We start from the raw sequence: 26,403 nt of genomic DNA on the forward strand, positions 1-26,403 counted from the left end.
CTATTATTTTGTTTTTCAACTTCCTATTCTAAAACTAGGCAGAGCCAATCAAAAGTTTATTTGCCATAGTTTTTAGAAATAATCCTTGTATCACCTAGTTGCCTGTTCAATTTGAAAAGCTGATGGTCCAGCCGAATCAATGAAACCAACGAATGATAACTCTGGAACAGTAACTGTGTTCTCAAACAACTCATGGTCTATGAAGACAACAATCACAGTGATATCATCATGATAATCCCGCCTTGCCCCACTACGAATCTTCTGAAGGCTTTTATATTCAACTCTCATTTTTGTAGCTGCCACCTTTTGAGCAGCCTTAATAAGTTTTTTTGCAATCCCCTAGAGTTTGTAAAAAAATACAAAAAAAGTTAGTGCTTTTTCATACCCAAAGAAAACAGAAGGAAAAAAACACATACATTTCGTTGGTTTACAGAAACAATATCAACTGCTTCCTGATTAGTGAGGAGTTCCCAAAGTCCATCAGATGCAAATATAAGGAATCTATCATTGGGTTGTAAAGTTCTTGAAAGCAGAAATGGTTCTGCTGTTAGCACAGGTCGAGTAATAGGTTCACGCAAGTGGAACCGTGGGTGATCTGGACCAAGAGCAAACTCTGGTCGCTTCAAATATGCATCTCCTATAGTCCTTGATACCTAATATATCAGTTCCCAAGTGAGCAAGAAAATTAACCTGATGTTATAATTGTATAATAATAAATTACACAAAGGTCATGATGACCAACTACATAGAAACAGAAGTGCAAAACAAAAAAAGGCAACATATATAATTAAACTACTATACAAACTCTTTGTGAAGAAAAAAAAAAGCAAAAGAAAACCTGAATGATGCCTTTAATTCGCCATGATCCACGACTAAAAGTCACAATTTCTGGATCTTCTGGATGTAAAGACATCAATTCTTGTCTAATCTCTTCTCTACTAGCATTGTGTTCAACGGTCAACTGCTCAGCAATGATATGGTTAGATTCACCAACAGAACCAATTACAGCACGTGAGTCTCCAAGATTGGCAAGATGTAGTATCCCTTTCCAGATAACACCAGTCAGACAACAAGAACCCATTGATGCTATCAATGGCCTACTTGAAAAAGTTCTTGCAACATCAGCCAGAAACCCTTCCTCGGTAGCAGCAATAGCATCCCTTAGACTTTCTTCAGATATAGTACGTCTCTCCTGAGCATTACCTGCAATCAGGTTCAACACAAAACTTCCATAACTGCTATTACCAATGCAGTACCAACGCTATACTATACGTGCCAAAATAACATTAGAAAAAAAGAAAAAGAAAAGAACCAAAAGAAAAAGAGGGGACGGAAGAGGAAAAGGAAAACAATGTTACTCAGTTATGCAATTAGAGCAAAGCAACAAAACCAAAACCACCAGGGTACAAGATCATATAAGTCAAAAGGGTCAATCAAAATAACAAGAAGAAGAAGCCAAAATCTAAAATGATTATAAAGTAACAATACATATGCAAGAAAAAGAAGTACAAAATGAAACAAGAAAAGTTCAAAGAATCTCAGAAGACTCTCACCAATAAAATGCCTGAAGAGGTTGTCCCTGACGTAACGGGAAGCATCAACACCACCATGGCCATCATATATTCCAACAAAGATGGCATCAGAACCAGTCTCAACCTGGCTATTATCCTCAACAACAAAATTGGCCTGAACCACGGCGAAGGAGAATTCACCACATGAATGCTGCACAAGGTCCCTGCACCACAGCAGAGCATCATTATTGCCCCTGACAGCAAACTTCCTGATACACTTCCAGCACTTCAAAATCAGATTTGCAAGCCACGCTAACATCTTGGGTTTCTCTAGAGATCACAATGTGGATTTCTGAATTTGAAAATGAATAATACCCAGATGAGAAAAATGTGATCTTTTTATATAGGAACTGCTTGGGTCAGGAAACGGTGTTCGCAAGATTGTAACTTTGAAATTAGTAGGCAAGAATTGGAGGACAATAACCAAGACGGTTAACGAGTGTAAAGAAAAAGATTCTAACTGTTCTAACTGTTTCTTGAGCCGAGGAAAATTGCGGGAAAATAAATGCAATTTATTATGAAGTGTAGTGAGTAGTGCAAATTTTTAATCAAGAAAAGGGAAATAAAACAGAATCTTTGAAATTTCGGTTGTAAGCTTTGTTATTTGAATTACAAAAACCAATGTGCATGGTCTGTCACTAGTGTTGAAAGAGAATAGCTAAATACCTTTGGGTGATTTATGATGCATACTGACTTGGATAGGATTTTTTTATAATTTATTTGATAGTTTAGGACTTTTCAATAATCGTTAATTATTTCTCTTTTTATTATTTTTAGATTATGTTTGAGTGTGCATTGATTGTGCGTTATCTCCTCTGATTTAGCATGATTATAGTTATTTACTTTTTTGTTATTTTATTTTGTCTATTTAAAGCTTGAAGAACCCTATTATTATCATGTTTTTTTGGTTAAATAAAATTAAAAAAAGAAAAATAATTTTTTTTCGCAATCGTGTGTTTGTTCTTTTTTCTGTTTAGCCAATATGCTACTGCTTTAACATTAATTTATCTAATATTTATCATTAGTAACTAATTAGAGAAATAAATAATAATTTTTAATATTGAAAGATAAAAATTAAATTTTAATTAATTATAAATCAATTTGGATATTCTTACGAAAATAGTTTCTAAAGAAAGTGCATAATGCATTGGGGAAGAAAATTGACACGTAGTTGACAGAGAGAAGTTTACGAAAGCTTGGCAGTGTATAGGTGTAAATTAAACGGAAGGATTATAATTTGACCTCCGTTAGACTTGCTCGGCATAACTCATTTTGAGAATATATATGAACTCATTAAAAAAAATTATTTTGAAAGTCATGACCATTAAGGCTCCAAGCCTATCTTTTTTTTTTTTTTGGTAGATAAGGAGCGATTAAAAACTCCAAGAAAAACTCAGTTTACAAACACCCTGCAATAATTGCAAACAAAGGAAAAATCAGCCAAATACAAAAGCAGAATCTCGGAGGAGAATGAAAAACTCTAAAATTACTCTATAATGGATGATCCAATGGGTATTTAGAAAGCCAGTCTGCACACCCATTACTTTCTCGATAGACATGGACTAGTTGAACTTCCCAATCTCTTTGTAACCATGCTCGAATGTGAGTCACCAAATGGGACTCTCGAGCTGCTCCTCCATTGTTGGTGAGCACAGTGTTCACTGAACTAGCATCACTTTCTAATAAGCAGCGTCTCCATCCACCATTCCAAGCCATTTCAAGCCCTTTTAAGAACCCCCCACAGTTTAGCTACAAAGGCCGAGCACTTACCTATGTGGTATGCAAAACCTTGAATCCAAGAACCAGTGTCATCCCTTAAGATCCCCCCGCAAGCCGCTTCACCACCAAGAATTCTAGCAACCCCGTCTGTATTAATTTTAATCCAGCCAGCATCCGAAGGATACCAACCAACAGGAATAGATGCAGATCTTCTATGGATTCTACCATTATGATTCTGGGTCCAAGCACTTGAAATATCACGAACCTGCTGCATTATCAATTGGCTCTTGTAAGCCAACCAATTATCTTCTTCTCCATGGACCACTCCATTTCTCCACCTCCACGCACAAGCAACCGTGATAGCAAAAACAGTGGGCCATTGATCATTGAACTGCAGCATATCAACATGCGTCAAATTCAGTTTGATCCAGTTTAGCAAATCTGCATTAAAAAACAATTCATACAGAGCAGGGTTAAGTAATTCCATCCACACCCTTTTAATTTTGATACAGTCCCTAGCCATGTGAATTATTGTCTCTTCTTCCAGCTGACAAAGAAGGCAGATTGGATCAGCCATATCAAAATTGGCAAGCATGCTTCGAGTTGGCAGCCTATTATGGCCAATCTTCCAAAGTAGGACATTGAACCTGTTAGGCACATTTAATTTCCAGATAACCAACCAGATACCATTTTGCCTAACATCCTCACCATCTTGATTAAGCAAAGCACTATACAAATGTCTTACAGATACCCCACTGGACCCTTTTATATTCCACCGAAATCCATCAACACCACTATCTAATTGTGGAGGTAATTCACTTGTAATTGACTGAATAATACTTTCTGACAGGTAATTAGCCAAAGCTCCACAATCCCAAAACCCATCAGCATTCACATACTCCTTAACCTTTTTTCCAATTTCTGATTGAGGGATCATAATAGTTGCTTGACTGGCTAGGTTGTGCTCATGATCCATCCATTTATCTTCCCAAAAGCTAATTGATAAACCATCCCCCACCTCCCAAACCAATCTAGGTTTCAGTTTATGCCAGACATCACACGTGGCTTTCCAAAAAGGAGAATTGCCATTTTTCCAATAAAATTCCTCTTGATTAACATTACCATTACCATATTTTTTTTTTAATAAAGTAATACAAATACAAATTAAAATACTATAATATGACTAATTTTTTAAAAATATAAATATGAATAATTAATTTAAATATAAATATCAACATCAACAACATCTTTATCCTAAATTAATTGGAGTAGGTGGAAGATGAACCCAAATAAAAAATACGAGAGGGTTGAAAAAAGATAAAAAATAAAAATAAATAAATAAATAAAATAGTAATAATATATATATATATGTGTATATATTATAAAATAAAATAATATGTATATATATATATAAATATAAATATAAAAGTGATAAAAGAAGGGGAAAAGAAGAAAGGGGGGAGATGAAGAGGAAAAAGGACTAAAAAGGGACCATATGGAACATAAGAATAACAACGGGTCTAACCCTCCACCATGCATATAGATTTTCTCCATTTCGTTCTAAGGCACACTGTCCGTCAATCTATATCCCAATCCATTAAATTTTACTTTACTACCTTCCCCCAAGTAAGTTTCGGTCTACTTCTACCTTTCTTTGTGTTGAGCTCTTGGTAACAAACTTTTGTTCTTACAGGAGCATCCAGGGGCCTTCTCATTACGTGCCCAAACCACCTTAATCTATGTTCTCGCATCTTTTCAGCCACCGGTAGTACCCTTACCTTTCGTTGAATATCTTCATTTCTCATCTTGTACATCCTCGTATAACCACACATCCACCTTAACATCATCATCTCTGCTACTCCCATTTTATGCTCATGTTGCCTATGTGTTGGCCAACATTCAGCTCCATATAACATTGCAGGTCTTACTGCTGTTCTATAGAATTTTCCTTTTAACTTAAGGGAGATTTTGCGGTCGCACTAAAACTCATATGCACTGCGCCATTTCATCCACCCGGCTCTGATTTTATGATTTACATCCTCATCAATCTCTCCACTTTTTTGCAAAATGGATCCTAGTATCTAAAAGCATCTTTCTTAGGTACCTCTTGACCAAGTAGGTGCACGGGATCTTGGTCTTCATCTCTTGCCAGAGAAGACTCACACTTCAAATACTCAGTCTTGCTCCGACTTAACGTGAATCCTTTAGATTCCAACGTGCTTCTCCATAATTCAAGATTTCTATTAACATCGTCTTTGTTATCATCAATAAGCACAATATCATATGCAAAAAGTATACACATGGCACTTCTTCTTGAATATTTTTTGTTAGTTCATCCATAACTAAGGCAAAGAGATGAGGACTTAGAGCCGAACCTTGGTGTACACCTACCGTGATAGGAAAATAACTTGATGTTCCATTACAAGCTTTCACACAAGTAGTAGCCTCATCATACATATCTTTGATTGCCTTTACATACTTTGATAGTACTTTTTTCTTCTTAAGAACCCACCATAAAACATTCCTTGGAATCCTATCATATGTTTTCTCAAGATCTATGAACACCATATGTAAGTCCTTCTTTTTTCTCGATATCTTTCCATTAATTGTCGCATCAAGAAAATGACTTCCATGGTACATCTTCTTGACATAAATCTAAATTGATTTACAGAAACCTTTGTGTCTCTTCTCAAACGATGTTCAATAACTCTCTCCCACAACTTCATAGTATGACTCATTAGCTTAATGCCTATATAGTTAGAACAATTCTGTATATCTCCATTGTTTTTGTAAATAGGCACAATCATACTTTTCCTCCATGCATCAAGCATCTTATTTGTCTGAAGAATCTTATCGTAAAGGTTGGTCAACCATTTTATTGCCACATCCCCTAGGCCCTTCCACACTTCAATAGGGACACCATCAGGTTCCAAGGCTTTATTAGTCTCCATCCTCTTTAAAGCCTCCTTAACTTCATGTGTATTAATTCTGCACACAAATATTCTATTAAACAGCTTGTTAAAGTAGTTCATCCATCTTTCATTTACATCTTTATCTCTCACCAAAAATTTTTGATTTTCATCCTTAATGCATCTAACTTGGGTGAGGTCTTTACTTTTCTTATCCCTTATTTTTGTAAGTTTATATATACCTTTTTCACCATCCTTGCTCCCAAGATTTTTATACAAATTGGCGAAAATCTTGCCTCTAGCTTCCCGCACTGCTTTCTTTGCATTTTTTCTCGTCAATCTAAACTTTTGCAAGTTCTCTTTATTGGGACTTTTATGCAAAGATCTAAAGCATTCCTTCTTTTGTTTAATTGCCTCTTGCACCTCTCTATTCCACCACCATGTTTCATTTGTATGAAATCTATTTCCTTTGCTTTCTTCCAACATTTTCCTTCCCATATTCTGAATACACATAGCCATCTCATTCCATATTTCATTTACTCTTCCATCAAACTCCCAAGGTCCTTCATGCAACATTCTTTCATTGAACTCTCTCTCTCTCTTTCCTCCTTAAGCTTCCACCACCTTATCCTTGGGTTCTGGGCCCTTTTCCTCATTGTAAGTACCTTGTTGAACCGAACCTCCAAGACTACCAGCTTATGTTGTGTAGCGACACACTTTCTAGGGTAGACCTTATAGTCGACACAAGAAGTTCTATCTTCTCTTCTAGCCAAAAAGAAATCAATCTGACTACGATTATGGCCACTATGATATATGATTAGATGTGACTCCCTTTTCCGAAAAAAAAAATGTTCGCTAGCATCAAATCGTAGGCTAGTGCAACATTCAAGATATCTTCTATTTTCTCGTTTCTCATTCCATAGCCAAAACCTCCATGAATTCTATCAAAACCTCCATTGTTTTTACCAACATGACCATTTAGATCTCCTCCTAAGAAAATCTTCTCCTCTCGTGGTGTCCCCCTCAAAACCTCCTCCATGTCTTTCCAAAATTGGCTCTTATCAATTGGTTGCAATTCGACTTGGGGTGCATACACACTGAGGATATTCAAGATTAAATCACCCACTACCAACTTAACCAGAATAGTCCTTTCTCCTTTCCTTTTGACGTCAACAAATTTATCTCTGAAACTTTTATCGATCATAATTCCAACACCATTTTGACTCTTGTTTATACCTGTGTACCATAACTTGAAACCAGTTCCATCCACTTCCTTAACCTTTTCTCCAACCTACTTAGTTTCCTGCAAGCAAACAATATTCACTTTTCTTCTAGCAAAAACATATGCTAACTCCCTCAATTTACTCGTTAAGGTTCCTATGTTCCAGCTTCTCAATCACATCCTTAACCCCTGGGTTGTACTCACCACCCTTGCCCATCTACGAGTTGGGACCCTCACATGCTTCTCACCAAATTCGAGTGAAGACCTGGCGCCTTGCCTTGAGGCAAGGACCCTAGCTCATTTATCACTACACTTGGGGCCTGATGCACCGCCTTGCCTTGTGGCAAGGGCCCTAGCCCATTTTTCGCTACACCCGAAGCCTGATGCAACGCGTCACTCGCTATAAAAGGAACGCCCCAACAAAAAATTATAAGGGTTCATCTCATAAATATAGCTGCTTTTACGGGCAGTTCGCTACTCCTGACGCCAACCCTCCTCCTTTATTTGTTAAAACATTATAAATATGAATCAAAATAATCTCATAAAACACACTAAAATATAAATTTAATTTTTAAATATCAGTATATTTCAGTGTCGATGTGTAATATGTATTTAATGTAAGAATAAAAATAAAGGTTATTTTTAAATATAATAAAAAATTAAATAAATATAAATATTATTATTATTATTATTATTATTGTATTTATATGTGTGGGTTCGATTTTCTGACTTAATTTTTTATTTTGATCAAATTAATAAAATTTTAAATATCCGCAAAACACGGATTAAAAAAATTTCTAATTTTTTTCTATTTTTTTATCTTTTCAATTTTCTTAAAGAACTGAAAGAATAATTTTTTTTTAATCTTACTTTAATAGATAACGAATAAATATGAGTACCAAAAAGAAAATAACGAATAAATATATACATGTTAAATAAAAATGATTGATATATGGTTAGAACGTACGTAAATTAATTAAATGATTTGATAAATAAAAGAGGGTTTCATTCGTGACTTATAAATTATAGAATATATTATGACATTTTTAAAAGCTTGATAGGTTATAGATTAAGTTTATAATTTAACTTGTATCAAACTAATGAGCCAAGTCAGATTTGAAATGTTTTATTAAAAAAGTTATATAATATCTTACAATCAGATCTTAATATTTGATTTCTATCAATCTGACGGTCTTAATTTATTAAAAATTAATAATTAATTAATAAATATAATCCAATAAATTATAAACGTTAAATTGACCGAAATCAATAATTAAGATTTCGCTGTAACTTATAAGCAAAAAAATGTTATAAATATAACCTCCATTATATTTTATACAAGCATAATCTACTTAGGCTAAAGGCTAACTTGATGTAATTTATTTACACTCCTAAAAGATCGTTTCAGTGACAAGATATTTTACTTTCCTCCGTCCAATAATATTTTATTTTTTTCTCCTGGACTTTAAGTTTGATATATATATATATATATATATATATATATATATATATATATATATATATATATAATAAATTATTGCACTGATGTTATTTTAAAATATTTTATCCAATTAATGCGATTCAATATTTCAAAAAAATATTTTATTTTTAAATCAAAAATAATAAATTTTTGTGTCTTTCAAGTTTTTATTTTTTTTCCTCTCTATTTCTTTTAAAATCTTTAGTGCTTATTTAAGAGTTTTTTTTTTTTAACTTTTCTTCTCCTTATAAATAGAAGTTAGGCAAAAAAATTCACTGCAAAATTCTAACAAATTTTGTTGAAAGCTATAAACCTAAAGGCACATGTCATATGTAGGGTTGGCAAAACGGGCCAACCCGGCTCGACCCGGCCCAACCTGCATTCAACCCGTAAAAAACAGGTCGGGTTAGAATTGGCCCGAAAAAATGAACGAGCCAGAAAACCCAACTCAGCCCAACCCGAGTCGGGTTAGGGTTGGCTCGATAATCAGCTCGCGGGTTGGCTCGGAATAAAGCTCGCTGGTTGGCTCAAAAAAAGCTCACGGGTTAGCTCGAAATGATGCCAGTGGGTTGGCTCGCGGGTTAGTTAGCTCGAAATATTGGCTCGCGGGTTGGCTCGCGGGTTGGCTTAAAAAAATTGATTTTTGTGGAACTAGTCTTATTTGTTCTCCAACACTGCTAAAATTATCAACACTGTCAAAAGGTTCCAACTTTGATCTCTTCAAAGGTACCCAGATTGGAAAAAGAAAAAAGATTGAAGTAACAAACCTTATAATGTCAACAACATGGAAGAAGAACAATGAATCCATTTTCATATATATGGGGGAAAATAAAAAAGAAAGATGAGAAATATAAAGAAAAGGGTATTGCACCTTGAGAGTAGTGGATTGCGTTTGTCAAGAGAATAGGCCAATAGACCCAAAGATGCAAGGTTAATGGTAACAGGGTGAACAAGCTATCCAAGGGGGCAGAAGAATCTTAGGGTTAAGGAAAGTGACGAGTGACGACGATGTGAGCGTATGGCAGTTTTGGAGTTTTCATATTATTTATTTATTTTTATTTTTTTAATACAGTCATATTATTATTATTTTTGAATTAAAAAAAAATACCCAACCTGCGAGCTGGCTCGTTTGGGTCTGGGTTGTATCGGATCGGGTTGAGTCGGGTTGGCAGCTCATTTAGGCCAACCCAACCCGACTCATTTAGGACCGGTTGCGAGCCACATTTTTGTCATCCCTAGTCATATGCTTTCTCCATTAGACTTTCAGATCTAATGAATTGTCATTTCGTAAAAATTAAATGTGTAACATATTAAAATATATAAAATTAATTTATTATGTATATACTTTAAATGAAGGGAAAAACTACTCTTATGTTGCATATGAGTAGTTTATGTTGGCCATACATATTAAAATATATAAAATTAATTTATTATGTTTATACTTTAAATGAAGGAAAAAACTACTCTTATGCAACATAGGAGTAGTTTATCTCCTGTACTAAACCATGACACTCTCTTTTTCTTTCTTTTTTTAAATAATGAGCTCCACCCAGTGGCGAAGCCAAGATTTCATTTCAGCTGGGGCCAAAAAATTTGACACATCAAATTATCAAAATTATTAGAAAAATATTTATCATAAATTCTAGCATACTCATCTAAATTATTTACTAAATAATATCACATAATATTGAAAATTCAAATAAACAATAAGCAACTATTATATATCAAAGCAAACATATAAAAAAAAACTAAAGAGAGAGTGTATAACTTCATAATAGGCTTTGTCGCTCTGAAATAAAGTCATAGAGATGCTGCATAACTTCATAATTTGTCAAGAGAGAGTGTATAAAGACGATTCTAATTTAAATATTTAAGGAAACACTAAAGAACAAAACACTCAAAGGCATTCCACTCTAACAAGTATATCTTCACAAAATAAAATCAATCACAAGAAAACTAGCAAAAAATTTCAGAATAAAAAAGCACCGATTTAAGAGTAAATTCCATTGGGGTTTGAACTTTGAGAGAACCGCAAGAACACGAAGACAGCGTTGGGTTTTCCAACTCAACTGGCAATGTATTAGGCTATTAGATGAGAGACAAAGAGGGTAGATGGAGCCAAATTTTAAATTTAGAAGGGGTCAAATAATAATTAATTATATAAATATATATAATAATATTTTTTTAAAAAAATTCAGCAGGGGCCCAGGCCCCATCTATCAACGACATGGCTACGCCACTGGCTCCACCATATGTGTATTTATAACATGAGAGATCTTCTCTCATGCAACATGAGATTAAATGAACCCTTAAATGAATATACATGAATAAATGTTAATCATTAATAAACAAATAAATTTATAAGAGGACAAAAATCTACGTAAAATGAGCATTGGCCATACATAATATATCAGATTCATCCAACGCAATCAAATGGCTAAAAGTGACGCGTTCAATTTAGTGGGGGTACCTTTATAATTCCAGAACAAAAAGGGAAAGTCACAAAAAGGGATGAGAAGTGCTCTTTTCTGAACAGAAAATTGCATTTTTATCGTGGCCATACGATATATCACATTAAACAGAGATTTACATTATTCTTTCACCTGTTTATAGTACTTCTTTGTTTCCCAAATGGAGAATGAATAAAGAAATAAAATTTATTACTTGAAGGCGAAAGAATAAAATCAGTAAATAAAAAAATGAAAAATATAGCATCAATAATTGAACAAAACAAATGGAGAAATGTACATAGGTTGAACTTTGTTTTCTCCTTCTGATCAGTAATCAGCATGCTTCTAAATTGTTCAAAGACTCAGCGGAGCCTAAACAATATCATTGATCAAACGCTTATGGCGATGATACTGCTTTTCCATGAAAACCCTGGAAGCCCCTTCTACAGTTCTACGCCATGTCTGCAAGAAAAATAAAATAAAATAAGAAGGTGGTTATCTTCAAGCTCTGCTGCTCATAATTTCATCATTTATTTGTTTGTTATCTCAATCTTATAGTTAAAAAAAATAAAAATAAAATTGGGAGACAAATAAACATTAAGTTCAAATGAATAATCAAAATAAATAAAATAATCACTTGGAGTAATTATTTAGTTAAACTTAAGGCTCTTAAGAGGCTTAAATATTCTCCCCTCTAATCATTTTAGGAGAATTTTTTTTTAATTTAAATTTTAAATAAAAATTTTATTTTGTGTCTATCTCTCTTAAAATGAGATAACTTGATTTTTCATAGATTTGGCTATTCGATATTCTTAAAAAAATAGAGAAATCAAAACCAAGTCATGACACGGATCAACCCCTCTTTTTGAGTACTTGCGTCAAAGATATTATCATTTCCGAAGTAACTTACATCTATTTTTTCTATTTAGATATGCAAGAGTTCTTATGTGTTTCTGTCTCCATCGAGACTCGAAAAAATGACATTTAAATAAGAGAAAAATGTTTATCCTTTTAAATGACACAATTTATATCCTTTCGCTTTTACAAAGAGGTGGACCGATACCTTTATTTTTTTTTGTCAACTCTCTCTCTCCCTTTATTTATCTCTTTATCTCTCTTAAAATGAGAGAACGTCCTTTAAAATGACACGTATTTTTCCCTTCAAATAAATGACAAATACTCTTCCCAAATCATAAAACTTTTGCTACATTACTATTTTCCCCATTTTCAATTTTAAGATTAGTCCCCTCCAGAAAACAAACCGATCCAATGAAGAATGACCAATCATAATGCTATGTATCTATAGTTTCTAATGTTAGTTTTTGAAGCTTCAATTTCAGGACAAACCACAACTTAGAGCATGATTATTGAAACACTTTTATAACAATTTTCACAGAACAAAGTTTTATGCCAATGTGTCAAAGTCAAAAAAAATCACATGGATAAATAACATGACTTATTTGAAGAATGTCAATTGAATTGACCTCACCTTCTGAATGGTTCCCATAAGTGATGAGGACTTGTTTCTTTGACTTGCCCTGAGCTGCCGGAGAAACACCGACCTCCGTGTCACGGGTGGCAGCGGCAGAAGCGACCTCCTTTCAACGACGGCGGTGCCAACATATGAAGGGCTGTCACATTGATATTCCCTCCTCTTCTTCTTCCGGCGTTTGCTGACACTGACACTACGCAAGTCTATCTTCCGTTCAGCCTCGTCGGAACCCAGTTCGGCAAACTTCATGAGCAGTTCATCGGATGATTTCTTGGTTACATGTTGAATCTTAGCATCATCAGTAGCAGAGGTAGTAGCGGTGTCCATTACAGAGAGAGTGGAAGTGGAAGATGCCAAATGAAAATGGTATATTGATAGTATATACTAAGTATTATGTAATGTAAATAGACGTTAATATGAATATGACGGTTTTATGAAGGACCGTTGTGGGAATGCAAAAAGCAAAACTTGTAATCAAAAGAAATTATTATTGAAAAATGGAAGAGAGAGAGAGAAAGAAATATAGCCGTTACATAGGGCTTAATATTCCACCGATTTTTTTTGTCTTTGTTTTGGCTGTATCTGTATTTTGAATGGATATATGTAAAGCATGGCATGTGATTTTTCTGAGAACAATGCAAAAATAAAATAAAAAAAATTGACAAGACCTGCTGCAATTGTGCTCTCCATCAGTTTCAGTGTTTCTTTCTGACGTACTTTTGCGTTGTTTGCCTCGTAAAGTGAATTGTCTTAGTCAGCCAAGCCAAATAATAATTACTTAAAATGTTAATTAGGAGAGTGGATCCTCATGAAAAAAAAAATTTGTTTTGTTTCATTCCTTACATGTATTAAATAATTAAAATTTAATTATTATTAATAAAAAAAAAAAAGAAAATTACAAAATTTTTACATGATAGTAAAATTTTAATACGAGATGATTTACTCTCCTAATTAACATTTTAAGTAATTATTATTTGGCTGACTAAGAAAATTCACTTTATGAGGCAAACAACTGAAAAGTACATCAGAAAGATACACTTGAAACTGAAGGAGAGCACAATTGCAGGTCTTGTCAATTTTTTTGCATTGTTGTTCTCAGGAAAATCACATGCCATGCTTACATATATCCATTCACTAAGCAATACTAACTTAATTAGTGTTAGAGAATTGAGCATACAGGAATAAGAATATGTATTTGATACTTTCAAATATCGCTTTTGGAAGACGTAATAAACTGATTAAAATATTTAAAAATGCATATACAGCCAAAACATAGACAAAAAAAATCGGTGGAATATTAAATAGGATCTATTCCCGTTAATTAGTGACTAAATTACGCTAAGTGGAGCTATCAAAGTTGAAACCGGATAGGGAGTGTCCCAGGTATGAAGCAAACTGATATTGTTGATTAATATTATATTGATGATATGAAAAAAAATAAGCAAAATCCTTTTGATGTAAATCACAAGGTCATTTTGAAAGTTTTTTTTAAAGCTTTCTATTCTTCGTTTTTCCCTCCTCCTTTTGATGTAAATCACAATCTTTTCTTACATTAGTAGGAGAGGTTATGTTAGTAACAAGCATGAATGGTTTCTAGTTTTTCGAGAGGGTTTTATAAGAGTTATGTTGTAGGAAAAATGAATGTGTAATGTTATAAAGATTTATTTTGCGTGCCTTAATTTTTTTATTTTTTTATTTTGCTTAAAAAATACGAGCCGCACAAAATGTTATAGGTGTAGAAAAAAATTTTGTGTCATGTTATATAATTTTTTTTTTTTTTTATAACAATATAATCTTTTTTAGAAATAACGATACTGAATCAAATCTGACACCTTAACACAATGTCACATTGACGTAAAGAAAAAGTGATGGAAGTAGTTTTTTTTTTTTTTCCTTAGTGATGTTAACACATTCTATGCTACTAGATTTGTCGCCCTTTTGACCAAACCAGAATCTTTTTTAAAAAAATCATTTATTTAATTTATTTTTCAAAAAATATTTCAAATTAATATAATTAATCTCACATGTTAAACATACAAGACATGTTCTGCAAGTCAACAAAATGGAACTTAATGTTAGTGCAGTAGTCTCATACGTTGACCATGCAAGACTCTTTTAAATCCCATATATGGACCATACAAGACTTAATGCTACCGTGGCAATTCCGCATGACAAAACTTAATGCTAACATAGCAATTCCACATGACAAACATACATTTTACAACAAATGTGCTAGACTTACATACTGACATTAAGTCTCATACAGTTAATGTGCAGGACTTATATGCTAACATTAAGTCCCGCATAATTGACACGTAAGACATTGTTATATACGGTCAACGTGCAAGATTAAGCACATTTTGGAATATCTTTCGAAAAGTGAATTAAATAAGTTTTTTAGGTGTGAAATGCATTTATTTGGTTAAAAAGTCTATATTTATCTTTAATATAGAAGGTTATATGGACATGCTTTACACAAATCTAAGTAAAATCCAATAATACAGCACGAATGTTATGCTTATGTTCTAAGCATTATTTTTATTTTCCGTATTAAAAGAATGAGATTGATTGAGCTACAAAGCTGTCATCAGTAAGGAATATTACACCACCTTCAATATAGAAATAGAACTATGCTTTAGCTGCGTAATTCTCACTCTTACTGCTAATCTGCGTTTGCTGGCTAATCAATTTTTTTCCAAAAAAGGGAAAGAATTCATTAATACAAAATTGAAATGTTCCGAGTTTCCAACTGTCTACTGTCAAACAAAATGAGTAAGTGTAAATACTAAGTAACTAATTAGAAAAATAAACGTGCAAGTCAATAATCAATATATTAGGATACTACAAAAATATGTTACACTAAAGAAAGGCAGAGAGACAGCACTCATCAATTTTTAGCTTCAATTTTTAGCTCGTCGCTCTCTCAACTAAAACTCGGATGGCAGCGTAACAACAAACATCCCATAACCTGTATTATACAAGATAAGAAACTTCTATTATTTGTCGTGCCTGGGAGGTAAATACATATATTTTCAGAAACTTTGAACACAACGAAACTCCAAGTCAGTATGGCTAAATCTAGGGGTTGGAAAACATGCACAGCAATGAGATTAGGACAATTATGACAGTTCACTTCAAACTTATTTTAGATTGTAATGCGCACTTTCTACTTTTACCACAATGCTATTTTTGACATAAGGGTATCAGTTTTAGTTAGACCAAAATATTACAATTTTTTTTTTTTTTTGGTATAACGGTGACGTAGTGTCTGGGCCATCTGTGCGCACCTCAACTAATCCATCTCCTAATCCAATCAAAGGCAGGGCATTCATGCCCACACTCGAGGATTCACAAAGTTATTTCTTACAGCCTCAACTAACAGCTAGGAATATGATTCGAACTTGCGACTAAGTATCACATACTCATCCACCACTCCACCGTTAAGACAACAAAATATTACACAATCATGAATACTAGATTTATAATTCCCCACTAAAGCAGGGTACAGGCCGAGGACTTTAAAAAAACAGATGTTAACCGCAGAATATCAAATCATCCTTTTCCCTCTAAAGAGAGAGATCAAGATTTCTAACAATCCAACTTAGTTTGTCCACATGTTTCTTTTGTATTTCTCCCTTGATTTCTTTTCACTATTCCCTGGACCAAAAATTTAACTTGACTTCCTCTAAAGCTTCTGACTTTTATCAATTATTTCATTTGCTACAAACACAATCTGTGAATATGTAAGCAGCTATCTCTAATTTTTCATTTAATTACATACCTTTTTAAAATACAAATATGAAAAGGTCTATGTGTTTAGACTTGGTTTATTTAGGTCAAAGCAAAGTTTTTCTTCTATTTAAAGGTGGGCAAAATATAATACGTCTAAAAATGTATTTCTCCCCCCCCCCCCCCCCCTCCCCCCCCATAATAGATGCCTCAATCTGTTATGAAACCCATACTGATATGGATGACACTCTCAAAACCCATTTAAGAAAAAAAATATGACGACGCTAGCCTTAGGAATCAGATGAATTTAGATAAGTTGTATTTGTAATTATTATAGTAGAGAAGCCACACTATTTTTCAACCGATGCTAAACTTTAGGTCACAGACTTATATATACCACAACAACGTCATTCTGCACTGTCTCATGCCTCCCTGCCCCCTCAAAAATATGTTTCAACATGTTATGAAACCTACTACATATTCACGTGAATGACACTTCAAACCATTGAAGAAAAAGATAGATGACAGTAGCCTTAGGAATCAGATGAATTTGAATAAATTGTATCCATAATTAATTATAGTGGAAGTGGAGAAGCCACACTATTTTTTAACTAATGCTAAAATTTAATTCACAGGCTTATTTACCACAACAATTTCATTCTGCATTGTTACGAGCTGAACTGAGTTCCAAAACTGAGAGCATGGCATTCAAGATCCCTCAGATTTAACTGCAAAAAAAGAAAATTCCTGTATCTGAGTCTGCAAGAAGAAACCTGCTATAATGTCATTGCCATAACATTAAGCAAAGAAAACAACCCTTCCCCAGTTCGATCCTGCCACATATAGTGCTCCTGATGACCCCAAAATTGCATCAGTGACAACCATTGAGGATTGAACTAAAACTACCTTCTAAAGAAGTCCAAGGGACTGCTGACTAGATCAATGAAGATCATGGCATACTATACATAAATAACATGACAAGTTGAAAAAGTTGCAGCAGGGCCTTATTGCTTGATTCATTCAAATTATAATTGTCACCTTCAACCCAACTGGAAACAATATCTGTCATTATTCTGCCTCTTACACCTTATAGCTGGGGGACTTTCAGCAAAATTATTATTTTCCGTTATAGTTGTGAAAGAAAAGACAATCTACATACCAAACCTATTTTCCCATGTCCCCAATCAGTAATAAAAATAACTGGAAACATCCAAGGCATCAATCTTAACTTTGGCGAATAGTGAACAGTCACCCAATTCCTAAAGAATCCAAGCAGAACAAGAAATAGAAAAATTAAATATTTTTAGTTTAGTTACAAAGGCTTACAAGGATTGTATTCATGGAGCAAAATATGCAAAAGAGGCCCTTTATGTATAGCAGTCTAAAACACAAGAACAAAAATTTATAAGACATGTTTTTCTTTTAATTGAACTTCTTGGAAATTGCATCATTCAAAAATAGAAGGGAGAAAAGCAGCAAGAAGATAGCATAGAAGTTCTAGCCAAGAACCATACTTTCAGGTTGATAGTCATTTATAGAAACACATTTCTTCATTGACTAGAAGGAAATGCCAAAGGTGAGTCTCACTAATAGATACAACATAGACAAGTTATTGGCGTGTTTATGGACTAATATAAATACAAAAAGGTCATTTTCAAGGAAAGATTCAGTGTGAAAATTTGGGAGCTCACCATAACAGCAACTCCAGTTTCGCTGAATTTAGGAACACATATGAGTCTCACCAATTGCCCTTCTGATCCTGAAATCCACGTGCAAAATTGCAGTGTTAGGGGGAGGGGAAGTTATAGTAAATGCAAATCAGAAAAATAAATAACATTTATTTCTGCAATGCATATTTTAGAATAACAATACCCTTTATCACACGAGTATCATATTTATCCTGATTGCCAATAAAGTACACGTGAGGACAGCTCTCAATGAAGAAAGGATCCCTATCAGTATAAGGATAGCACCCTGGAAGACAACAATTGACATAAGAAAAAATAATTTTTTTAAAAATATGACAAAGTTTGAATTTTAACTCTCTAGATTTCTTCAGAAATAGCAGGTAATGTACGATTGACATATGTTCAACCTTCTAGAAAATTTTCTGAGCTAAGTGAAAAATGACACTGAATATCGATAGCCAAGCAAGTATAAGCATTAATGCACTGAAGCATATATAATGTATACCAAGAGTATTAGGTGCAATGGGTGCCAAAATTTTCTGAGCTAAGTGAAAAATGACACTGTTTATTGATAGCCAAGCAAGTATAAGCTTTAATGCACTGAAGCATATATAATGTATACCAAGAGTATTAGGTGCAGTGGGTGCCAAATGCCTCCATCTTAATGTCCTTTCCATAAATTCAAGTTTATCTTTTGCATCCGAATACTTCTCAAGATCATCTACATTCTGACCTGATGTCCCTAGAAACCTGGAAGCAAAACGGATCATGTTTAATGTTTAGTAAATTCAGAAGCAAAGACTGCTATTAAAAATAGCCTAAATACCTGATATTATCAAGCTCAAAACAATGAGGATTTGTACAAGATCTAAAAGTGTTATAAGCTGATGACCCAGGGAAAAGGCATCTATGCAATGGCTGAAAGAACGAAAACTTAGTAATAAAGTCAAACATGTTATATATGGCACATATACTCTTAAAACGACAACATAAGAACCTGCTGTGGTAATGAGAAATTAGATGGGTCACTGGTTCCTGGCATGATATCCAAAGGTAAACTAGCAGCAATCTGAAAAAACAGGTAAAAGTTAAGCAAGTTATTTAAGAAAACAAAGATTACAATATAAGAATAAAACTAATGAAATGAACCTGATTCAACAGAATATCTAGCTCCCTTATTGGTTCAGCCATCCGTGAGAGATCCTTTGAAGACAAATTCTGCAAATATTCATGAAAATGTCCATAATTCAACTCCTAGAAATATACAAAAAAAAACCTACGAATTCCAAAATCTTCTTAAATTTGTATGTATACCCAGGATTAGTGCTATTAAACTATAGAGTAAATTTGAAGACATACATGTGCAATGGGTGCTGTCTAGCATCTGGATGTTAAGACTCGAGACAATAAACTGAAGCATCTAAAATGCAACTCTAATAAGCTAAGTATCAGTGGGACAACTTAGTTCCTCTCATCTAATTATTTGGAAGAATATGTAAAATATGATTACGTTATATTCCTACATAAATGTTCATTACTATGCCAATCAATCACATAAGAGAATTTAGTGAAATCAAGTAATTCAGATACCAAAGTAAGTTAATTAGTAAAGTTACAATAAGGCAAGAGTAGGTGATCATTTTTTGAATGCATGAAACAGAGGTACTAAATTGGAAAAAGAAAGAAATTATAAAGCATGATGTATTGAGTATTGACATATATTGCCTATGTTGTTCAAACTTGATAAGGAAAAAGGTTAGCACAGGAAACCAAATAGTAGAAAACAAAATGTTGTATCATTAAAGAACTCAAAACATACATTAACGGTTGAGATATTAGTGTTAGTTATTAGTCTACTATCATATTACTATATATACAACTAATGTTGTAGTACACATTTCTGTACTATTCTTTTCCCTATTATAAATAAGACCTCCTCTATACACTGCAGTGCTAGAAAGTAGTAACTGACATACTCAGATATAGGGGTTTCTCTCTACAATCTTTTCTCTCTCTCACTTTACAATACAAGTAATACCTGTCCATTAAGAAGTCCACTAGGTATCTCAACAGAATTTCCAGCAATGACAACACGAACAATTTGTGATGCAATACTTTGCTCCTGTTCAATTTGTTACCTTTGGCAAGTTAAAACTTTGAAATGTTACAAAATTATCAGCACGAGAACTTAGGGGGAGAAACAGGATAAACCTTCTCATCTCCTAAATGCCCAGTGATATGATCAATGAGAAGCTGAAACTGAAGAGGATTAGAGTTGCTGCTGCCAATACTTAACCCTGACACAAGAACAAGATATTTGTCTTCCCCTGTTGAATCCAAATAAAAGAAAATTTTGAGCCAATATTTTTAATAAAATTGGAGATTTTAATAACAAATATAGAAGAATGGAGTATCAAAGAAGCGCAGGTATAAAAACAAAATGGCAAGGCTATTATTCATCATCAGTGTGTTAAAAAAACCAAGAGAAAATGAAACATACAGCAAGCAACAAATCTGAATTATGACTGCAGATAACTTTTCAGAGTTTGACAATATCAAGAGAAAGATAAGAAACTAGTTTCTATAACTCCAGCAAATATAAAATTTTACGCCATCAAAAGGAAGGAGAATATGTTAAGAAAAGTGAAGCAGAAGACATCTATCCTTGCTGACTATGAATCATAAATTTTTCAAACAGCATGACTCCTCCCGAGCAAATAATAAAAAGAAAACTCAAACAACACTTCCTAGAGGAAAGTGGGAAGCTAATCCACCACATATTCGTTCAATTCATCCATCCTGAACTCAGAAATCACAGTCTACCATACGTGGCTAAGATCTGGAAAAAAAAAATCCCATAGATATGCTATGCATATGCAGATGTAAAAGATAGAGAAGGAATACTTGATTTAAGGGGAAGTTCTATCTGTGGTGGTAAGCCAGCTTCTAGGACCTCCTGAACCAAAAACTCACCTGCCCCAGCCTCCTTTCCATATAAAGAAACCACATTTCCTGTCACAGATAATGTTAGCACAAAATCATCATCTGCCAGACAGACAATCATTTGTATGACAGGAAAGTTGTATTTCTACAAGAACAAATACCATTAAGAAGCCACATGTTTGAATTCAAGATAGCTCTAGATAAATATGAAACAAAGATGAATGCATAGCAATCTAATACTGTTCGAACCAAACCCCCTTAAAAAAGGAAGGGAAGGAAAAGTAAAGAAATTAAAGAGACCAAACCTAATGCTTTGGAATAAACTTATACATGTTTCAGAATCGCCATCCTATCAGGAAATCTATTTTTCTCTACCGAGATATGCTGTTCATGATATATACCTGTTACATATACAGACGGTGAAATGAGATTCCCACCGAGCTTAACTCTCCCACTTTCATCTTCCAAAATTAGATGATCATCAGGGTGCACGAAGTTATGGGGCTTGACGAGTGGAACCGCAGATCTCTGCATATTATTGTCAATTTTCATACAGATAAAGCACAAAATTTACATTAAAATCACAAGGGAAAACAAAAAAAACAAAAAAAAGCGAGTCCTGGTAGCAGCTTAGAAAGTACCTGCTTAGAATACTCATCAAGTATGCAAGGTTTGAGCTTCATGTGTTTATAGAGGGTTCCAACAATGACACACTCCTTGCCCTCTTCCAATCCCAAAACTGTGCATACTGTGCGAAACGCAATCAAACACACACACACACACACACAGAGAGAGAGAAATAACAGATTAGAAAAAGAAAAAGAAAAAGAAAAACCCTAAGTTGATAATAATAAGAGAAAAAGGTGAATTAGGGTACCAGGAGAATTAGGTTTCCAATGGGGGACAAGGGAATACAAGAGAGTTCTCATCAAGTGAAGGCGAGCGAAGTAAATATGGCTGTATTGCTGCCCCTGATATGTCTCTTTCCCAATTTGGAACGCTTCATCCTGCACCCAAATTTCAAATTAACCTTCCAAACTCAAAAACGAGGCAAATAGAGAGAGAGAGAGAGAGAGAGAGAGAGAGCACTGAACCAAGGATTCATAGGTACATAGCACTCTGTCCATTCCCATGGCGGGAAGAGTTTCCTCGCTTCACGAGTGAGTGATAAACATATACACACTTTATTTCATGGCGGGAAGAGATTCCTCCTTCTATTAGGTAGGGACGAATAATTTATTACAATATATATAGTTCTAATTAATTGCTCAATAGGCAGGGGATGTAGCTCAAACGGTAGAGCGCTCGCTTTGCATGCGAGAGGTACGGGGTTCGATACCCCGCATCTCCAATGCACTAAATACGAAATGACTACAGTCCAGCTCCCAACAAAGCAATGGCTTTTTTTCTGGTATTTCTCAATCATTGTAGAATTCAAAGCCCATTCAAAAATTTTCTAAAACTGAAGAAATATATTTAAAAGTGAGAGAAGGGATTCTATATTACTGGATTTTTTGAATAGTCTCTTTTCAATTCCAATTCAGTATGTCTAGCCGGGGTGAACTTGAGCCTGACATGACTTATTTAAAAAAAAAAAAAAACAAATGATCTGCTTTGGCATGTTAGCCTGTTGCTAAAACAAAATTTACAATTTCAACATTCAAACAAAATCATGAATCACAACAAAACTCATCACAATCAGCATTTAAGTCACTTTCAAAAGCAAAATATTCAAACTAAATAACATATATTTCATCATATCCAATTAATGTAACATCACCGTGGGGTGAACTTGAGCTGGATTATTAGACCCGAGCTTATTACGAGTTTAACTGTTAGCTTGACATGACTTATTTATAAAAAAAAAAAAAATGGTCTGCTTTGGCCTGTTAGACTGTTGCTAAAACAAAATTTACAATTTCAACATTCAAACAGAATCATGAATCACAACAAAACTCATCACAATCAGCATTTAAGTCACTTTCAAAAGCAAAATATTCAAACTAAATAACATATATTTCATCATATCCAATTAATGTAACATCACCGTCTCGAGTCGGTTCAATTAACATACATATGATACAAACAGAAACAGCGGAAGACTTAACTTACGAAAATACGAGCTAACTTTTTCTTTTTCTATTTTAATTCTCATTTGACGGAGACGAAAATCGGACAGAGTAACCTCTGTAAATTGGAGAACTGAGGATTTTCCAATCCCACTCAAGAGTTCTTGATAGAAAATTTATACAGCATATACCTTCAGAAGTACCAGACATCCATACAAAATCATATACCCATCCATGGGCGCATACATAACTTGGCTCTGTGCCACTATATCTAACAGCATGCAATCCAACACGTAAACATAACTGAAATACTACATCGTCATATCAACATGCTTGAATACACCAATGTACATGCATCAAACTGACAGACATGTACAAAACATATACATGCCATATACAAGTAAAAAGACCAGACATCATGATCCACAAAATACTAAAATGCGAGATAACATCACTGTACTCCAAAATAGTAGTAGCCTACAGCTACTCAAAATCTGGTCTGTTGAAAAGCCTCAACCACGGGTCGCGTCCCTGCCTAGTGATTGCTCACCGGGGATCTGAGAACCTGAAATGATGTCCCCAAAGAGGGGTGAGATAACAAATCTCAATCAGCTCCATGTTTATAGAGAATTCTCCATATCCCTGGGCTCACTCCTGCATGAAAATCAGATACAGAGTATACCAATGCAACATATAACAGATATCATAACAGAGCAAAGCATATATACATATCTTATCAGAGGCGTACGCAGTCATTCCCAAGGGAGGACCCCAAGCGGAACCAGAACATATCAGAGGCGTACACCATCAGTCCCGATGAAGGACCCCAAGCAGACATCAGTGTACCATATAATCATTGGCCAAAGATCGATACAGAAACCACATCAGAACAAATCATATCATGTTATCAAATAGGTCTATATGTATGCATCTGTACAAAGCATCAAAACAGTCATACAATCCAACCATAGTTCACTAACCATGGTGGAGCACTCGAGCAGGAAAAGACTCCTTAAACATAGAGCTTACCTCTTGAAGCTTTTCTAATTCGCTTACTTGTCGCACAAGTTACTTATATAGCTTCAGTGGAATTTCAACCCTCCCAGTCCCTAGCAACACCTAGAGAAGGAATTCAAAACAAAAATCAATAAAATGTTACAATACCATGAAATTTACACAAGGTATATATCTTATTGCTCACTTTCGTTCCCTCACATTATGCCAATCCTATGCCAATTTACAAGTCAAGACCATGCCTTTACAAATTTCCTTTCATTTACCATTTCATAATCGTTAACTTTCCCTAAATTAACTAAGTATCCACTTGAGAATTTTCAACATAATTCATGTCATTTTTCTTCATAAGGTCGTGGGTACACATAAAGGGAACCAAGGTTTCTTTCAACAATTTTCAAGTCATTTCCCTTCTTCGACTCATCAATTTCATACATTGGCAAACTTCACATTTTATTAAAATAAAATGTAACTAAATATATCCGTAAATCACCCTATAGGTCGAAATCTACAAGGGAACTTCAAGGGATTCCTTTCTTTTTACAATTTAATTCTTTCACTAAATTTGCAACTTACACACACACACACACACACACACACACACACACACACACACACACACACACACACACACACACACACACACACATATATATTCACTATGTCCAATTAAATTTTGCACATCAAACTCCTCTATGGTACATTATGGCCGAAACATAGAGACATAATACATAGGGTTTTTTTCACTTTGGCATTCTCACTAATTCACCAAATTTCAACATACACCCACATACTAAACCTTCCCAATACATACAATAAGATTTTGCACATCATACCCTAATTACTCCATCAAGGCCGAACCTAGGGGAGGGAGGTACAATGGGATTTTTCAATTTTTAAACATATGTTGATGCTTTATTCACACTATAACTTCCTAATCAACAACAATTCATCATCAATTTCACATTTTAAACTAATTTATTTTCCACCAAAACATGCTCAATGTAACACCCCGTATATATCCGGTAATGTTATCATAATATCGTATTAAGCTGCGCTTAATTAAGATGCGGAATTATTTTTTTTTCTTTTCAATTATGATGCCATTAACATTACCAACTTGCTTAATAATCAATTAATAAAACATCGCCTGTATGTAATTGCAATAAAACAGCTAACTGAAATACCTATAACATAGATAATATAAGTGTGGCTCTAGTCACGAAACTACAACAATGTAGACCGGACCATCTAACAGTTTATACAACTCCAAACTACTAGTACTAACAGAAAGTGTCATGGACAATTCTCATGCTCACTCAAATAAGGCAACATGCCCAATATCAGTCTCAACAAAAACATATAATAAATAGCGGAAAACATAAACAGCATTCAAATCCAGTCATGCTAGCATAAGCAGTAAAACATAATCAGCTAAGCTCCGGCCTCTTGCCGCCTGAGGCATCAGTACCCATACTACCTGATCCTGAAATTAGCATTCCCCAAACGTGGGGTAAGATCTCTAATCTAGAAATCTCAGTAAGTCAGTGAGTCCTCAAGGATCTTCCACCCCAAGCTCACTTACATGTGCAATATAAGTTCAAAAACAGTTTATCATTTATCATTTCTAAAACAATGCAATTCAGCAGATAATCATGTCATGTGTGTCAATACTAATCTACTGGCCAGAGACAGTGCAGGTATACATCTATCACCTACACACCGTGCAAGTACCACTTGCATTCACCCCGGTACACCGTCTTGTATGGCGCTACATACTCAGGCTTCCTGTCAAGATGAAACAACACATGCATATTAAAAGCCATTACATGTAAAGTTCAATCAACAAATCAAATATCTGAAAGCATGTACACAGCATGCATAAACCATAGCCCCATATGGGGCATGGTGGAACCACAACATGGCTAAACCGAGGACACAAAAGCTTACCTTGCAAGCTAACTCCAAAAGCCAAGAGTCCACAGCTCAAAGTCCAAACACAGCAGATTCATAATCTGTTATGGACCAATACTATATCAATAAAATGCAACCCAAGCATAAAACTTAAAGACAACGCCTTTCCTTACGTTTAACGTCTTAAGGCTCCATACCAAGCC

The 26,403-nt window shown here is 34.3% G+C and overlaps 3 protein-coding genes and 1 non-coding gene across 4 annotated transcripts; 1 reads left to right on the forward strand and 3 right to left on the reverse strand.

Moving 5' to 3' along the window:
* Positions 1-90: 90 nt before the first annotated feature.
* Positions 91-1,830, reverse strand: LOC133292017 (probable protein phosphatase 2C 43). The gene is made up of 4 exons (XM_061490389.1): positions 1,554-1,830; positions 839-1,203; positions 417-653; positions 91-339 (listed from the first exon to the last, which is right to left on the reverse strand). Exons 1-4 carry the CDS (start codon positions 1,828-1,830, stop codon positions 91-93), a joined length of 1,128 nt encoding a protein of 375 aa, XP_061346373.1.
* Positions 1,831-11,723: 9,893 nt separating this feature from the next.
* LOC133292000 (uncharacterized) lies at positions 11,724-13,170 on the reverse strand. Its single transcript, XM_061490364.1, has 2 exons — positions 12,841-13,170; positions 11,724-11,813 (listed from the first exon to the last, which is right to left on the reverse strand). The coding sequence occupies exons 1-2, from the start codon at positions 13,168-13,170 to the stop codon at positions 11,724-11,726; spliced, it is 420 nt and encodes a 139-aa protein (XP_061346348.1).
* Positions 13,171-15,583: 2,413 nt separating this feature from the next.
* Positions 15,584-22,436, reverse strand: LOC133292047 (DNA polymerase delta small subunit). The gene is made up of 15 exons (XM_061490426.1): positions 22,298-22,436; positions 22,081-22,210; positions 21,845-21,951; positions 21,605-21,731; positions 21,165-21,272; positions 20,472-20,587; positions 20,299-20,382; positions 19,410-19,478; positions 19,258-19,329; positions 19,087-19,178; positions 18,883-19,010; positions 18,445-18,546; positions 18,264-18,331; positions 17,218-17,300; positions 15,584-15,811 (listed from the first exon to the last, which is right to left on the reverse strand). Exons 1-14 carry the CDS (start codon positions 22,334-22,336, stop codon positions 17,241-17,243), a joined length of 1,302 nt encoding a protein of 433 aa, XP_061346410.1. The 5' UTR covers positions 22,337-22,436; the 3' UTR covers positions 15,584-15,811; positions 17,218-17,240.
* Positions 22,437-22,481: 45 nt separating this feature from the next.
* Positions 22,482-22,554, forward strand: TRNAA-UGC (transfer RNA alanine (anticodon UGC)). The gene has a single exon. It is a non-coding gene; the product is annotated as a tRNA-Ala (tRNA).
* The last annotated feature ends 3,849 nt before the right edge of the window (positions 22,555-26,403 follow it).

The sequence above is a fragment of the Gastrolobium bilobum genome, unplaced genomic scaffold (assembly GCF_033153095.1).
Source record: "Gastrolobium bilobum isolate Gb01-03AN ecotype WA unplaced genomic scaffold, APGP_CSIRO_Gbil_v1 utg5369, whole genome shotgun sequence".
Classification (NCBI taxonomy): Eukaryota; Viridiplantae; Streptophyta; class Magnoliopsida; order Fabales; family Fabaceae; genus Gastrolobium; species Gastrolobium bilobum.

What these genes read in the sequence shown, in the direction of transcription:
- LOC133292017 (XM_061490389.1), bottom strand. Translation starts at nt 1,830, where the DNA reads ATGTTAGCGTGGCTTGCAAATCTGATTTTGAAGTGCTGGAAGTGTATC. An exon ending in GAATTAAAGGCATCATTCAG is followed by an intron (nt 654 to 838) that starts GTTTTCTTTTGC and finishes CTGATATATTAG; the next exon opens with GTATCAAGGACTATAGGAGA. An exon ending in TTTCTGTAAACCAACGAAAT is followed by an intron (nt 340 to 416) that starts GTATGTGTTTTT and finishes TACAAACTCTAG; the next exon opens with GGGATTGCAAAAAAACTTAT.
- LOC133292000 (XM_061490364.1), bottom strand. Translation starts at nt 13,170, where the DNA reads ATGGACACCGCTACTACCTCTGCTACTGATGATGCTAAGATTCAACAT. An exon ending in TTATGGGAACCATTCAGAAG is followed by an intron (nt 11,814 to 12,840) that starts GTGAGGTCAATT and finishes TTTTTCTTGCAG; the next exon opens with ACATGGCGTAGAACTGTAGA.
- LOC133292047 (XM_061490426.1), bottom strand. Translation starts at nt 22,336, where the DNA reads ATGGGAATGGACAGAGTGCTATGTACCTATGAATCCTTG. An exon ending in GGCATTTAGGAGATGAGAAG is followed by an intron (nt 20,383 to 20,471) that starts GTTTATCCTGTT and finishes CAAATTGAACAG; the next exon opens with GAGCAAAGTATTGCATCACA. An exon ending in TGATACTCGTGTGATAAAGG is followed by an intron (nt 18,332 to 18,444) that starts GTATTGTTATTC and finishes CGTGGATTTCAG; the next exon opens with GATCAGAAGGGCAATTGGTG.